The 17,250-nt window shown below is 39.7% G+C and overlaps 1 protein-coding gene across 3 annotated transcripts in view; it reads left to right on the top strand.

Annotated features, from left to right (window-relative positions):
• Positions 1-17,250, top strand: part of AFG2A (AAA ATPase AFG2A) — a 241,054-nt gene that overhangs the window by 179,330 nt on the left and 44,474 nt on the right. For all 3 annotated transcript variants that reach the window (XM_019666169.1, XM_019666093.1, XM_019666239.1), the window contains one exon: positions 12,544-12,708. In XM_019666169.1, coding sequence (XP_019521714.1) covers positions 12,544-12,708 — 165 coding nt within the window. The remainder of the gene's footprint in view (positions 1-12,543; positions 12,709-17,250) is intronic.

Here is a 17,250-nt window from a genome sequence, read left to right as displayed (position 1 = left end):
ACTTTGATATTGACAGCCCTATGAATATTAATGGCCAAGGCAATATTAATCCCTTGACCCACATGAAAGATTTGCCGTGTTACAGAATGTGGTGGACTTGTAGTTGCAACTTCTGGGCTCTTCTTTAAAGATCTGTAATATTCAGCTCGAGTTCTGTTTCTTTTCTTTTTCTTTTGTACCAAGGAATAGCTGCCCTTCCCCACCCTCAGAGTAAGTTTCAGACCTGGGCTAACCTCTGTCATCCAGCTGTCCTGGTTGTAATATTTTCCTTCCGTTTTCTCTCTTCTCTCTCTCCTATATTCCCAAACCGGTTAAAAAAAAAATTGAGAGAAAAAACAAATCATCTCTTTTCATATTGATATTTAAGGTGGAATAAAAGTGGTTATAAAAGCATCAATCAACGCAGCATTAACTTGCCAAGCTAAGTATTTGGGTTGGAAATGGTGCCTTCCCAACTGCTTAAAAACAGGAAGTATGTCTGTTAAGTGGTAGATAGCTCCCTGTGGCTGGAAAGGAAGGTCTCTGTTACGTCTTCCTACATTTCTGAGCAATAAAATGAATTCTGCAGTTTCATACATGAGGGCCAAATACATACACACACACACACACACACACACAAACACATATATGCACATATGCAAAACCGGTTTGCAGTGTGAATGCACACACACACATCAGTAAATGTAAATATATGTTAGGATACCTTCAAAGGCTTTAAATAGAGAATCTCATTTCATAAGCCAGCCCAGGCACATCTTATCCAACAATTCAGGCAGAACCCTTGGCACTGTCAGAAACAGCCTATAGGTTTTGCTAGGTGATTAATTGCCAGGAGAATCTGGTTCTGTGTTCCATTACTTACAATTGTTCTCTTCTCTAAAGGTGCTCCTTTATTAAGTTTCCATCTTAAATAGGGAAAGATACACACACGTAACTTACATTTCTGGTGTTTAGCACTTCTTACAAAGCAAAGCGGAAAGCTAACCTAATCTACTAACAAAGGCATATTTGTCTTGGTTCACAGTTTCTTCCCCAATTTCTACTAAAACTTGAACAATATTTTCATTTGCCTAGAAATGTGTCTTGGGATAGCAGTATGGGGAAATCTGAGGGGTGGAGCCAAACCTTAGTTCACGTTCCTGTGTTTCCACGTGGTGCCCTCTGACCGCAGGCAGCTGCTGAACCTCCTGTAACCTGGGGGAAGGACGTGCCTTCCTGGGTGTTACTGTGAGGGTCGCACAGGCACCACAGTAAAGCACTTGTGGATCTGGTAGGAGCTGAGTACGTTGTCGTTTTAAACATTCTTAGACTGCTTGTTCTGAGCTCTGCCACTTAACCATGTATGCCGACATTGCTTTAAGCTCTCTGAAACTGAGCCTTCTCAGGAAATGCAGGAGTTTAAAAATAGAAGAAATCTCTGTGATACTGCTATCCCGTGATTGATTCTCCAATTCTCTTCATGTCAAACCAAGAAAAAATATTTTTGCTTCAGATAAAAATGATTCTTGCCCTCATGACTGACAAGGCAAGGAACCTGGCGTCTGCTTACAATGAAATCTTTGCTGTCCTTGGGCTGTGGGATCCAGTAAGGTGCATTTGGGTGCAGCGGCTGAGTGTGGGCTCGAGAGACCGTCCCCGTCTGGCTCCACCGCTTACTGTGTGACTTCGTGGAACTTACTGAACCTCTCTCTACCTCAGTCTTGTTACCTGTAGCAGTGTACGTTTTTATGAACTGATTTTTCTTTTAGTTTGGAAAACTGGATGTGCCTTGAATATTAACATCCAATGGAGTCATTAAAACATGTGTACAAATACTGTACTGTAATATGTGCGGAAGACATGTGAGCCGTGTTGAGAAGTAATATAGAAAAGAAAAGAACTCCTCCTTTGTGTATGCAGATGGGATTGGAAGAAGAACTAGAACTTGCCTGGAGTATGTGGCATAGGGGTGGGTGGAGGTGTTCAGACAGAGGTGAGCATGTGCAGAGGAAGCTCGTGCTGTATCCAGGGACTCCGGGGGGTTCTGTGCTGGTAAAAATGAAGGGCCAAAGACGGAGAGGATGCTGGGGAAAGGAGCAGGAGACAGCATCCCCCCTTCACCCTGCTAAGAGCCTATGGGCTTGTTTATATTTAAATGTCATAAAAATCAACATGAAGGGAAGCCCCCTGCTACCTAATAGAGAACCGTTAAAAGAGTGAATTTTATCAAGATATTCAAAAAAGTAATTGCAGTGTTTTCAGTTTCCCTGTGTAATGTATCAAATTCACTGTTTACTAGAGGAAGAATTACAATTAGTTGTAGATAAATACTGTTTTGGCTTTGGAAAAGGGCCCCTTATTTTTTATTTATTTGTTTGTATTTAAGTGTAGTTGGTATACAGTACAGTGATATTGTTTCAGGTGTACCATATGGTGAGTGATTGGACGTTTCTATACCTCACAGCGTGATCACCCACTAATTCTAGTAATCACCTGTCACCATATAAACTTACCACATTGTTGACTATATTTGCCTTCACTTTTTTAACCCAGCCCCACCCCCTAAAAGAGCCCTTTAAATAGAAGTGGATAAAGAATATATCATTCTAGTAAAAACATACATGCGTGCAAACGTGCATGTACACGTGGGCGTGTGTGTGTGTGCGTGTGTGTATTTTCCCTCACTCTCACATGCTCGCCGTCAGGTGCTGCCATTGACCGTGGTGCATCCTCCTGCAGCACCTGCTGTGAAAGGTGTCAAGTCTTCTCTTGCACAGCGCCCCAGGCTGTTACAGAGCCGAGCCAGCCCCAAGGAGACAGCCGACAGACTGATTGATTGGTTTGTCTTAATACAAACACATGCTCAGATGTTGTCATACAGAAATCCTTTTTAAAAGAATTATTTTTCAAAGGGCCAAGAACACGGTAACCCCAGCACCTAATCCTGGCCTGGCACACAGGAGGTACTCGGCGATGTTTCCGGAATAGGGCTGCTGTGTGACTCAAATGGAGCCCCAAACACCCCTCCACTCTTGGAGTAACTGAGTATCTTCATTGGCTGGAATGTGAATGGAAATGTTGTTTAAAAAGCATTTCCAGCAGTTGAAAAATGAAGTCATGGCATATGATAAGATCTAGATTTTAATTTGGCAAGTATTGTTCTCTTTGCAGAATCCAAATACAAATCTGTCTGACGGAAACCTGCTTTATCTTCATTCTCCTTTGCACAATGGAGAGGCATTGTCAAGAGGGGAAATGTCCAACAAGTTGAGAATCTGGGCAGGTCTACTTCAAAGATCTCTCTCCAGTCATCCTTTTCAGGTTCACTGCCACTGTTATTATTCGTGTTCTAATTAAAGACCTCAAGATTGTCTTAACTTTCTCACCGGAAGTTACTCTTCATTCCTGTGCTGCCAGAATTGTTCACTTTCAAACAGAAAACCGGGCCTGACCTTTGCCTGGTTAACAGCCTTTCACAATTTCCTAGGGACTGTGAGATAAAGACCCCAGTGCGTGGCGGTACCCACGATGTGTAAAATAACTGTACCTGTGGGGTTGTTTGTTTGTTTACATCATCTACCTCCATATCCCCGTGTTTCAGGAACCTTCCACCGGTGCTCCCCAACCTTTTCCATGACCTGTCACACATGGGATACTAACCAGAAAAAAGTTGCTGTCGGACTCCTAGAGCCCGTGGTGCTCCAAGCACAGCTGTGGTCCGTCCCCGTGCCCCGCGGGGAAGGCGCCTGGCAGTGTGACCACGTAAACCCTTGCCACCCAGGGACGGCTGGTACATTGTCACCCCAGTGCTCACTCTGCCTGTGCCCATCTTCTCAACCTGGTAAACCCCCTACTTGCCATTTAAGGACATTTGAAATTCCTCATTTCCGTAGTTTCACCTTACATCAGTTAATCTTGACTCTTGGAAATTCTCTTTTCATTTTCTGAACCAGTTAATCATAACATAATTTTTAGATTAGGCAATTACCTACTGCACCAATAATGATTTTATGTCTTTTAAAAAATACAGGTAAAATAAAATTCTCACTTCCTTGGCATTTTACAAACTGTTTCTTTTCCCCATAGTCTCCATGGCCTCAAATATACCCATCTCCAAAGGGTTACTTATTACAGGATGAGGTGCGTAGTCTCATTACTACTTACTCAGTTATACTATAAAATTAAAAGATCTCAAATGATTTCCTATGAAAGGTTTACTAAGCTAAAAGCTATAAGAGAAGAATTATAACAAGTGGTTTCCTTGGTTTAACAGAGCCTGTTGCTTACGTGTGATTTATCTTGATCTCTGACACCTTCCTCTCTGAACTATTTCTGCCTTCCTAAAAATGTTTTATGAAATGATTAGGTAAACATCGCTGGTTTTATCTCATTAAATGATTGGCTTTTAACATTACAGCATCTACCAAATTGCGGTTTGATTCTCGCCTCATCCTTAAATTCTTAATGTGGCAATAATATGTTTGTCATTTTTTTCTACTACTGTCTTAGCCTGTTGATTAAAACTTGCTGCGTTTTAACTGTTTTTATGTTGGCTTTTATCACTTGTAATGTGTTGCATTCTTAAAGACAAGGACCAAGCCACGTGCTCCTTTGTGTTGCTAACAGTGCTTTGCACAAGAGAAGTTGCTCAGTTGGTGTTTTCTAGTTACTTTTAAATGATTTTATTATTTAAAATTTATATAAAATCTGTTTCCTGATATGTTCAGCAGATAATCCTCCAGCTTAAGTACAGTTTACATTCTTTCTCATTTCCCCAAAAGTTGACCAAGTAATATAATGAAGTGTTCCTTGCAAGGATTTACGTGGTTTTTACTAAATATTGCTTTTTTTATTGGTCTCTAAAACTATTCTTCCTCAGTCTAATTAAACTTTTAGATACCACTAAATTGCATAAAAGATATGAAATTGTATTTCTGAAACATTGAGAATTTTAAGCCTTAAAAGATAGCAGCTAACGTGAAATAAACCAGGCAGAGAAAATCAAATACTATATGGTATCAGTTGGAATCTTAAAAATAAATAAAATTGGAGGCCAATTTCATAGAAACAGAACAGGAAATGGTGGTTGCTAGGGGCTCAGGGGAAGGAGAAATGGGGACATGTTGGTCAAAGGGTAAAACTTTCAGTTATAAGATGAGTAAGTTTTGAGGATTTAATGTTCAACATAATGTGTCTAGTTAATAATATGGCGTTATGTACTTGAAATTTGCTGAGAGTAGCTCTCAAGTGGTCTCACCACATACAAAAAAGGGCACTGTGTCCGTGAGTTTTTGGTTTCTTTGTTTGTCTTGTTTATTTGTTGCTTTCAGCTTTATATCCCACATGTGTGAAATCATATGGTTCTCAACTTTTTTTGTCTGACTTATTTCATGGAAGGAGAATTGACTCTGGATATTGAACACACAATGCCAAATATAGACAATGTATTATAGAATTGTGCACTTGAAACCTATATAATTTTACTAACCAATGTCACCCCAATAAATTTAATTTGAAAGAAAAGACTTAACTATGTGAGGTCACAGACATGTTAATTACATTGACCTTGATAATCATTTCACAATGTACATATGTATCAAATCATCATGTTGTACACTTTATATACAATTATATTTGTCAATTATTCCTCAATAAAGCTGGAAATAAATAAATATTTTAAAAGATAGCAGCTAAAGTTAAAGATACAAAAATTTCCAGAAGTCAGCTATGTCCATCTCTAGGCTGAGTAATGTGGATCAACAACATGAAAAGATTTAATAAATACAGGCATGTATTCTAGGGCCTGTTTTGCTGATTCCTTTATCAGATTTATGTTGAAGAGAGCAGCATGTTTCTGTAAGTTCTCCTTTTTCTTATGAAAGGGCTATGAATTGAGCATTTCAGAGGCTATGAAAAGAAGCAAGGAGAGGAAGAGGCAAGCAGAGAGTTGTTAAATAGCAATCCTTTTTAAACACTGAGATTTAGAAATATAAATCAAATCAAGAATCTGTTATTTTAACCTGACTTTCTACCATTATTCCAACCTCATGGTTTAACCTGACTTTCTACCATTATTCCAACCTCATGGTTTAACCTGACTTTCTACCATTATTTTAACCTGACTTTCTATCATTATTCTAACCTCATGGTTTTTAAACATTCATTCTTTCGTTCATTCAAGGAACATTAATGTCTACCACGAGCCAGGTGTTAGGACCCAAAGATAACTAGCATTTCCTCTAATCAAGGAGCTCAGTCACGTTCTGGGGATACATATACAGGAACAGTAATAGTGATAATAGCAACTAAAGTGAAGCATGCGTGCCAGGTGCCAAGCACTGTGCTAAGCACTTTATATAGATAATAGCATTCAAGGCCTAGTCAGCCTCTGAGTAAATACTATGACTGTTAGGGTTTTAAAGTACCAAGAGGTTTAAATGATTTGTCCAGAAGCTCAGCTAATAAATGGTGGAGCTAGAATTTTAACCCAGTTAAATTGTAACCCATTAGGCTGATTCTTTTTCTCTCATTTTTAACCTATGTGCCGGATTCCAAATTATATACTTGAAAGAGTCATAGAGGGTTATATAAGAGAGAAGACTTTTAAGCTGAAGCTTACCTTATAGCTAAGGAGATAAAATGTCATTCTAAGCAGAAAGAGGTACGAGGTATGATCAAAAAATATGGGGAATGTTTAAATTTTAAAAATTTATTACAGTAAAAGACACATTGCCATTAATCCTCCTCAAAATACCCCCCCACCTTGTTTTGAACACACTTACCCTGTCATTCTTGACACTTTCTGAAGCAGTTCTGGAAGTCCTCTTTCGTGAGTGTCTTTAGTTCTGCTGTCATGGCTGCCTCCATGTCCTGAATCATTTTGACTTTAGGGAAGAGCCAGAAATCGCAAGGTTCCAGATCCGGTGAATAAGATGGATGAGAACACTCCGTAATGTTTTTATTTGACAGAAATTGCCGTACCAGAAGTGATGTGTGACATGGAGCCTTGTCATGATGGAGGATGAAGTAAAGACACTCATGAAAGAACTGCTTCAGAAAGTAGCAAGAACGATAGGATAAGTGTGTTCGAAGCGAGGGGGAGCACTTTGAGGGGGATAAATGGCAACGTGTCTTTTACTGTAATAAGTCTTTTTTATTTATACATTCACCAAATTGTTCGATCACACCTCGTATGTGTGGGATCAGGAAGGCAGAAGGCAGCCTGGTGAGTTTGGCTTACTGATTGCTTAGGTGCACGTGCAGCATAGCATGCAGAAGGGGAAGTAGCTGCAGATGAGGCAGAAGTTACACCCAAATTATGGAGGTGGAAGAATTGTACCAAAATCATGGAGGCCCAAAATATGATAGCTTGAGTTTGACTTTTTCCTTCGAGGTGCCGTTAAGTGGTTGGAAAGTAGGAAGTTACTGTATAGTTAGAATGATCACTTTAGTAGTGATGTATTGGGTTGTCAGAAAAGCCATGATGTATTTTTTCTATGTTTTTCATTGCAAAAATGTGTCATGACTTTTCTGACAACTCAATAGATTCAGAGAGAAGAAGGAAGAGGTAAAAACTGCGGGCAGAAAAACAGCTAGCACGGCAGATACGATATTCTAGATAAGAGATTGTGTTGGCTTGACTTCACTGAGTAAATATTTATTGAGTACCTTGTCTGTGCCATTGCTGACTTTACCATATTGAGTAAAACAATATCTACCTGCCGTTATATACACCTACACTCTGTTGAGGAAGACGGTAAAGAAACACAAATGTGTAATAAAGAAAATGGAGTAGAAATGCAAGTGTCAAGAGAGATATAAGAGGTACCATTAACCACACCTGTTAATCAGTTGAATTTTGAGGAGAGAGAGATGCCTAGAATAAGTTCAAGGTTTCTTTAAAATAAATCAGAGCTATTCCCAAGGATTCACCTCTCTTCCCCAGTTTCTGGAACTGTTTTCTTCGTGAATCATGTTCTGTTGATATGTTTTTATTAGAGTAAAACGTGAAGGCGCAGTGCTGCTTTTCTCTCCAGAGGAAGGCACTCCCTGAGCACACACACACACCCTTGTTGATCATTTTAGATGAATGACAGCCGTGCGACCTGATTTTTCAGCATCTATTTTAATACTTTGGTCTGAACAAGTACTTCTATGCTAATTAAATTAGATTTGAACATTGATAGAATATGAAGTTACAAGTATTGAATTCAGAATCTTTAAACAAGAAACGGCAGCCCTGTAGCTGCAATATAAGGTTTATCAGTAAGAATCCCTAATTTGAAATACCAGAAATGCTTTTGAGTCCTTTTTGTAATGGTCAGAAGAAGAAAAGCTAATAGTATTAGTTTAATTAATTAGTGTAAGCACTACAATAGTAATAACACATTTTCAGTAATGACCATGTCATAGAAGCTGGGGCCTTTCGTTAGGTGTAAGATACTGTATTGGAACCCCTGAACTGAGGCTGGAAGTCACGTTTGAAAGGTCACCTAATGCCGTAATTCCCGGTTTGGCGTGCACAAGCAGATGTCAGGTGAGCTCCATGGAATTCCTTATAAAATTGTGTGGGGATGTTTTCTTATCTGTGTTTTGAGGAGAATCCTTGTCAGATTCTCATAGGCCTTTGCAATTAAACAACCACCTTTATTTCCACACCTGAGGAAACTGAGGCTGGTAGAGGTGTAGAGACTTGTCAAGGTTTTCAGTAAGTTCTCTTGGAAAGGAAGTGTGCCCTGTGGCTTCTTTAAAAATAGAGTTTTAATGTGGAGGCTACAATATCTATGACCTTGAGGACAGAGGGTTCAGATTGCGAGGAAGCCTTGGCTGGTGTTTTCATTGAGAAGTGTCTTATGGTGATTTTAAAATAACAGAACATGCTGCCATTCAGAATATATTCTTCCACTCTAATACCTTACAACAGTATTTTTAAAGAAATTCTAGGAAGGGTGTTAACTCATTCAGGATCCTACAGGAAGGAAAGCTCTTTCCCACTGGTTTTTAAGCTCAGTTTCGCTGACAAGATGAGGCTCAAAAGGGCCTCGCTGGCTGTTGGCCCAGACGACGCTGTCATCCTTCAAGTGCTCGGTCGTCCCTGCCCGGGCACAGCTGCACTTGGGGGGAGCACAGACACACGCCGAGCGTCGTTCCACTGACTTAGATCTGGCCTCTGCTGCTATTAGAAAGGAAAGTTTAAAATAGCTGGGAATAGGACTTTTCCCAGAAGGGTGAAAAGGATAACTCCAACTAAAAAAATGAAACCAAGCTATTCACAGCTATTTCCCCAACAGCTAAAACAGGGTCTAGCACATAGTAGATGTGTAATAATTTTTTGATGAAAGAATTATTGAAATTTATTTTGTTACCTGTGTCATATTTCAGAACAAGAATTTTTTCATTTGTCCATTGCTACTGTCATATTGTACTGACAGGATAGTAAAGTAAAAAAGGACTGATTCAAAATTCAGAGACCTGATTTCAGCACAGTTTCTGCCATTTATTGCGTGATCTTAAGCCTCATTTTCTTAATGAGGGTATGACAATATGTACTTCATGGGATTTGGAGGAATATTAAGTGAAATACAGTATGTGAGAAGTGCTTTATAGATTCTTAAGAGCTATATAAATATTAGTTATTTGTCTTAGATGATATTTTTAATAATTTGAAAATATATATTTACTGGAATCGTCCTAATTTCCTGAATCCTGTATTTGTTTTAGGTGAGGGAGAAAGTGATCCCCATGATTGAAATACAATTTTGAGTTCTATGATAAAGTGCATTTTAAGGAAATTAATCATGCATCATTTCTAATGAATAATGTTAGGTAGGCAATAGCCTGCAAATAATTAAAGCATTTATTTTTGAACAAAGGAAATATATTTACTATGTAATTGTTAATTACTCTTTGTTTGCTAAGTTGTACATAACTTAAGAATTAATAGATATTGATAGATATGTGGTAGATACCCACCATGTTCTAAGTATTGTGACATGTGCAAAAAGTATATAACAGCATTTTCCAAAGTGAAAATGGAATATTAACTTTTGAGATGTTCCATGATTAGAATTTGGGAATTTAGGGTAGAATTTCTATATACTACTGCAGCCCTCTCTTGGAGGTTATTAATATCCATTAGTAAAGTTTCCAAAAATTCCTGCATATGGAAACCTGTTTAATTTCGTTTCTACCCAGTATTTCCCAAACTTATTTAACAAGAAAACCCTTTTTTCATATCTGTGAACATTTACTGGAGTATTTTTTGAAGCACTGGTATGAGATATAATGGTATTGACCCCATGAGTTCTAACAATCTGTTTGGAATTCTAAATAGGAACATGATCAGGTAAAATTTTTTTTAAAAAAGTTTACCCTATTTGAAAGCTAATCAGCTAGACTGCCACAGTTTCATGGAGGCTGGCAACAGACATGAGACTCTTGGGTCAGAGACAGAGGACAATCTATTGCTGACAGAATATCTTCATTTGTTTGTGCCGGTTCCCTAAGAACTTGTCCTCACTGAGCCACCATATGAGGTTTTGATGTTTGCATTTTTCTGTAGTGTTTTATGTATGGTCCCAACTATATTTTTAGGGTCCTGTTTTTTTGTTGTTGTTGTTTGTTGTTTTGCTTTTGTTTTTTTCATAGGTGTTCACGCCTGAGTTCCTGCCTTCCTTAGTTTCTGTATTTACTTCTTTCACACCTTCTTTCTGGACACTTCACTTTAAAAGTACACATATAGAAATGCGCCGTTTTTCACTACTTATGAGTGAGTGTCTTAAATGTTCAAGCACTGCCATTTGTGATTATGCCAGCAATGAGAGTAAGTTTTTGGAGGTGACGTAGTCTGCGTTTTGGGGGATGTCTCACTTACAGTGCCCTTGATTTGTTCCTAAAAATTCCATTTTCCATCGTACGTTATTTGCCTTCAACCTGAAGAACTTCCTTTAGCATTTTCTGTAGTGCAGGTCTGCTGGAAACAAATTTTCGTGGTTTTCTTTCATCTGAAAATGACTTAATTTTTTTTCTTCATTATTGAAGGATATTTTCACTGGGAATAAAATTCTAGGATGACGTTTTTATTCTTTCAGCACTTTGAAGATGTCATACTGGTGTTTGCCCTCCATTGTTTTGATTGAGAATCATTACTGATTCAAACCATTGTTTCCTGTATTCAACCTGGCAGCTTTTATGATTTTCTTTGGTTTTCAGCAGTTTGATTATGAAATGTCCAGGTGTGGTTTTATTTTTATTTATTTTGTTTGAGATTCACTGAGCTTCTTGATTAGGAAATTTATGTTTGTTTGCCAATTTAGGGAAAGTTTTGACTCTTTTTCCTAAGATATTTTTTTCTGCCCCGTCCTCTCTCCTTCAGGGACTCTGATTTCACGTATGTTAGACCTTTTGATTTTGTCCCACAAGAGTCACCTTTTAATGTAAATCTTTCCATTTCACTTACCTACTTAAAACCTTCCAATAGCTTCTCATTACAAGTAGGATACAATCCAGAATCTTTAGCACATCTTCTAAGGCCTTATGATCTTTCTCTCTGACCTCATTTCCTGCCTGTTTTCCTTTACTCACTGTTTCTACCACATTGGGCTTTTTTCTTTCCCTGGAATCTACCGGTCATTCTTACCTTTGCACTTGATGTTCCCTTTACCTTGAATGCTCTTCCCCTAGATCTTTGTGGCTGACTTCTTTGGGAATCTGCATCAGTTACCTCCTTAGAGAACCTTTCTTTCGTACCCCAACCAAAAGCTGCCCATCCCCTCAGCAGCCACACACACACACACACACACACACACACACACACACACACACACACACGCACACACACACACTGCAGACCTGTAGCTGTTTTAATAGCTTAATTGAGATACTATTATTACATACCATAAAATTTACTCATTTCAAATATACAGTTCACTGGTTTTTAGTATATTCACGGACATGTGTAACCATCACCACAGTCAATTTTACACTTGTCTATCTCATTCATGCTATTTCCTAGTTCCAAGAGCAGTGCCTGTTTTATGTAATGAACGCTCCCAAAATGTTTCTAAATAGATGAATTCATTAGCTCTAAGATAATTTAGGCAGTAGCCTCCGATGCAATATGAGAAAAGCTGATTTGACTACATTCAGTGCTAGAAGTATTCTTTTATCAGAGCTGTGCTATTTTGAGGGCTCTCTAACACAGCATAACCCATATTTTAAGAGTTACTGCAGGAAGTTACAAAAAAAATATCTTTTGATATGACGAATGGAAGTTATATTTGCATTCTCCTGAAAGAGAATATGTTTAACTGACCTGATCATTGCTGAGGAGCAAAAAGCCTCTCAGAAATACCACTTTTCTACTCTCAGAAGTACTCTGAACATTATTTATCAGTTTGAATCTTTGCAATAGCTTGCAGAGTCTCAAGTACGTGTTGTGTTTACTAACTGTGGCTCACAATGGGTGAGACCAGAGGTCCTGGACGCCCGCTTGCCTTGGGCACCATTCACGTGCAGTGTCAGTTCCCAGCCTGGCTAACCCGCGCTGCCTCGTCTTCTTTCCAGGCTCTGATGAGGCCTGGGAGAATCGACAGAATCATCTATGTGCCGTTACCAGATGCAGCAACAAGAAGGGAAGTATTCCACCTGCAGTTTCACTCTATGCCGATCAGCGAGGACGTTGACGTGGATGAGCTCATCCTCCAAACGGACACGTACTCGGGAGCAGAGGTAAGAAGGTCCTCAGAACATCTCGGCGGGAGGAAAGTGGCTGCTTGGGGGCATTAGCAAAAAGACTGCTTGAGGCCAACTGTTTTAAGTACCTGTGTTTTAAGAAATCTTAAACCAGGAAATGCACTACATGACAGGTAATCACTAAATCAAATTGCATGTTACCTGGCCTCTATTATATCTCAATTATTTTACATTTCTCAAAATGTAGTCTTCAGAGAAGTAGCATAACATAGTGGAGAGGACATAGGACTAGAAGCAGGACTTGACTTTGGGGCTTCTTGACAGAGTAGCTTCCAACCACAAGCACCTGTCTGAACTTTGATTTCTTGACCTATCAAATGGAAATAATGTACAGCTGTCCCACCTGACGTCTCAACAAGGTCATAAAAGTAAATTAGGGCACCATGCGAGCGCTCTGAACTACAAAAGATTATAACACTGTCACCTTTTGTCATTTTGGGAAATTATCTCAGTCCGCTTGTGTATTAACCAAGATTCTCTCATAAAAACTATAAAAGGGGCAGACAGTCTGCCCTTAACTGAAAACATACTCTCAGTAAGACTAGCAGACCTCTGTGAAAGTATGGAAGTTGTATGTATGGCAGATAAATATTTTTTCTGTATGTAGCAGCTCTTAGGCTGCTTTATTTACAAAATAAAATTCCATTAAGATAATTGTGCATCTTTCTATACATGCATTTCTTAAGAAAAGGACAAACTATATTCCTCAACACAGGACTATCTCCTGAATACCACTGATAGGGATTTGTACTGACTGGGAAATTAATATTTTTCAAGTTAGAAATTATAGATTCTTTTCATTTTGAATTACCCAGAAGACAGCGACTGCATATTCTATTTTGCTTGCTTTTGGTTTTTACCTGTCTTCTGTAAAAACCATAATAGATCAGTGGTGGTGCTCAGAGAGTCCTGTAGGTAAGTTTACGTGTGGACTTGAACTTGGTGTATTACAAGGTCATCACTAATGACAACAACCAAAATAAATGCCAGATCTCATTGTTCTGTCTCAAGTATGAACTGTGTATATTTGCTTTTCCTCCGTTAGTTTTTTCAGTTCCACTTGGGAGGGGTAGGGGGGAAGTGCCGTGTAGTAAGTAGGTGGAGAGGCGGTTGGAGTGCGTTCACTTTTAAGTCCTGTCTGAAACCATAGTCCTGTGAGCATCTCTGGGCATGACCATCCCAAAGTTAAAAGGAACATATAGCTACTGTTCACTGACTGCTCCAGCTTTTCTCGAGTTCCGTTTTTGATGTGAGACCAGGCACTGGCATCATGTATATGCTATGTCAACTTAGAGGAAACAGCAAGGAGAAGAAGCCATAAATCTCTCACCTGAGCTGAGTGAGGTGGAAGAGCAGTTAGAAGGCATCAATGTGCTTTTCTCACTTGGAAGCAATTTATAGTAGTAACATGAAGAGCAAAAAAAAATCAAAGCAGTGAGGTTCTGTCTGGCTGAAAGGAAAAAACTCACATGGTGCCAGGAGTCATCATACCAGCTTGCTAGTTCTTAGGTGGTACATGCCTTATTTAGTCTAAAATATAAGCACATTCATTTCTGATTAACATTTATATCAGATCTTCTGAAAGTGCTCACAGGAAAAGGAGCAAAAAATTCTGTTCCTGCTCGAATTACATCTGTGTCCCATAATGCTGGATGGGGGAGGGTATCCCTCTGTGGCCCCAGTATATTATTACAACTTTATAGAAATTTTGTTCCGGAGCTATATCATAGTAGTTCTGGGATTTACAGTTTAGACAGCACAGGTTTGTACCACATTTTTGGGTGTTTTGTTTTTTGGGGGGCGGGTGAATATTTAGGTAATTCACACAAGTGCCCAATTGTTTGAGAACTATTATCATTGTTTTTAAAAGTCTTAAAATTCATAAATAAGAAATGTAAGACAGATAGAATTTAGCTTTAGATAAAATATAAGATCTCATCTTTTTTCCCCACTCTCCATCAGAGTAAAAATGGTGCTACAATATTGAGAGCCAAAATTCATTTTGATTTTTTTGAATAGTAAAAAAATTCAAAGCCAGAATCTCGGTCTCCTGACTTCTACAGACTCGACATGGTACCACTGATGTGACGGGCTCATGTCCTCCCCAGACTAAGGCCGCGCCCTTCAGCAGAGGCCCTGCTGCCTGCTGCACGTTTCACCGACACTTAGTAAACTGGAAAAAAAAAATATTTTCAAAATTATGAACCTGCTCCATAGTACATATTTAAGAAACACTTAATAAGCTGGGGGAGCAAAAAGAAAGATTTTCAAGATTATACTTAGGAAAAACAGATTTCCATTCTCACCATCGAGAGGAGCCCCTAACTTCGTAGGAGTGCACCCTGCCACAAGCACAGCCACTCTCTCAGAGTTGGCCACTTTTGGTATAAAATGAAAACCCAGATCAATTAATTGTCTTTGTAGGAGAGTGGTCCAGTCACAGCTACATAAAGGCATTTTATGCAGTTGTACACTGTTAACTGTGTGAACAGGAATTTGGCCAGGTGAACCAGATAGGAGGAAATTGCTCGGTCTGTTTTTCACAAATGTAAAATGCTTATTTTAATTGTGAGTGCTTTTCACTTTTAATTTTAACTAAAATGTTGTAGAAGATGATTAGGATGGAGATGACACTGGTGGTACTTTTAATGACTGGGATAGAGGTTTCTTTTAAAAAAATTTTTTTCTTTCCACCTGGTGCTTTATTTTGGTCAATCAACCTTGTTCCATAAAAGTGTCACACAGGCCAGTGTTTGAAATAACTCCCTAAACCTTCTGGGTTACCCCATTGTCTCTCCCTGGAGAGGCTGGCCAAAGATTCGAAGCATTTCTGTAATCCTCAGGAGAGTCCCACGAGGAACTTTGTTGCCAGCTGTGGGGGGACTCGGTCACTGGGGAGGCCCCTTGGAGGCTGGCAGGCAGCATCTTTCAGTGTCCCAGCGCCTGTCACTCCCCCGTGGCCAGAACCTCTTTGTCTCTGGCTTCTTGGCTGTAGCTCCCGGTTGATGGAAAAACATGTTGCCATTTAAAAGCAGATGGGAATTCAGTTCAGGAGGAAATAATAAGTCTTTTTTGGTTGTAGCTATTGTTTTCTTTTGCTTTGATTTTTGTTTTTTAAGTTATTTGAGGCAGATTCCACTCCATTTGTTTTTGTTTTTTTTCATTTGCCTTTTATCAAATTATTCTACTTACTTTAGGAAAGCTTTTATCTTACCCGCTGACAGGAAACCCACAATCACAACTAAATGCACATGAAAGCCATCGCTGGACCCATCCCCGCGTGCCCTGTGCTTGGGGACAGGGTGATGAGTAAGAGACATGAATTCCTCTGTGTGGGATTTGCTGAGAGCCAGCAACTGCTGTCTATAAAATCAGGGCTGAACGTTTGTTTGTGTTTGAATGTTACCTTCCTTTTAGTGATTGTCTCATCAAGTGAAAGTGAGACTGTATCTAAGGGCCAGGTGTCAACTGTACATTTTATAAAGAATATAGTATTGATTCCATATATCAAGATTGGAGGATTCAACTTCCAAGAGAGGCAGGAAAAGAGCGCTATTCCCCCGCACGTGATCTGTCGCAGCCAATAGAAGGAGGACCTTCGCATGTTTTCTGCTGTCCTCTTTCTCCCCATTGGTGGAAACAGAAGGGGCAGTGATAGCCCCTTTGCTCTCCTTACATGAGTCTCTTGAGACAGTTTTCCCCAAACTGAAAATCAGGATCAATGTACTAGACTCTGGTGTAGTTTCCCTCTATCTGACGAGCCTAACGGCACATCTGAGCTAAGACTGAGGACGCTGCAGGGGGACAGGACCCGTTGTGGCCACACCCCAGGCCCTCTGCGGGGTGGTGTTGTGAGAGTGGGAGCAGCCGGCACATGTGCTCCCCTCTCCTAGGGAAGCAGAGGCCCCAGGACGCCACCACCTCCTGGGGTCTGCCTGCCCCCGTGTGTCCCCAACCAGAGTGTCCTGTGAAACCTGCTCCTGCAGCCGAGTGGTGTGCCGTTCTGATTGGAGATCTTTGTTCTCCCACCCTTTCTTGTGCGTTTACCCTAAAATTCCCTTTCTATACCTCAGAATTTATAGTCTTTGCTTACACGGCCCCCTGAAGTCAGTGCTTCATCTTCACAAAACTCTCATGACCACCACCCCACCTGGAAAGGCTTCCGCTTTTAACTCCTTTACACCGATACCTTGTTTAGCTCGTACCATATTTTTCTTGGTAGTTATTTTAATACGATGAGCAGCCGCCTCATCTTCCCCAAACAAACTAGATTTTCTGTGGCAGGAATCAGGTTTTTTAATTCTTGGAGTCCAGCAAAGCAACAAACATCTCACACTACGTCAGTAGGTGTTAATATTGGATGAGTGGTAGGTTTAGGTATTAATTCCAAGTCATTTTACTAACAAAAAATGAATATCAGTTTTAACACTCCCAGAGTGGCTTTTCCTGGTTTTTAACGTCTTTTTGTGGTCAGTGTCTGTCCGAGCACCTTCACCATGGAGCAGTGCCATACAAGAG

The sequence above is a fragment of the Hipposideros armiger genome, unplaced genomic scaffold, assembly GCF_001890085.2.
Source record: "Hipposideros armiger isolate ML-2016 unplaced genomic scaffold, ASM189008v1 scaffold_1, whole genome shotgun sequence".
NCBI lineage: Eukaryota > Metazoa > Chordata > Mammalia > Chiroptera > Hipposideridae > Hipposideros > Hipposideros armiger.
This window is presented reverse-complemented; position numbering and strand designations above follow the sequence as displayed.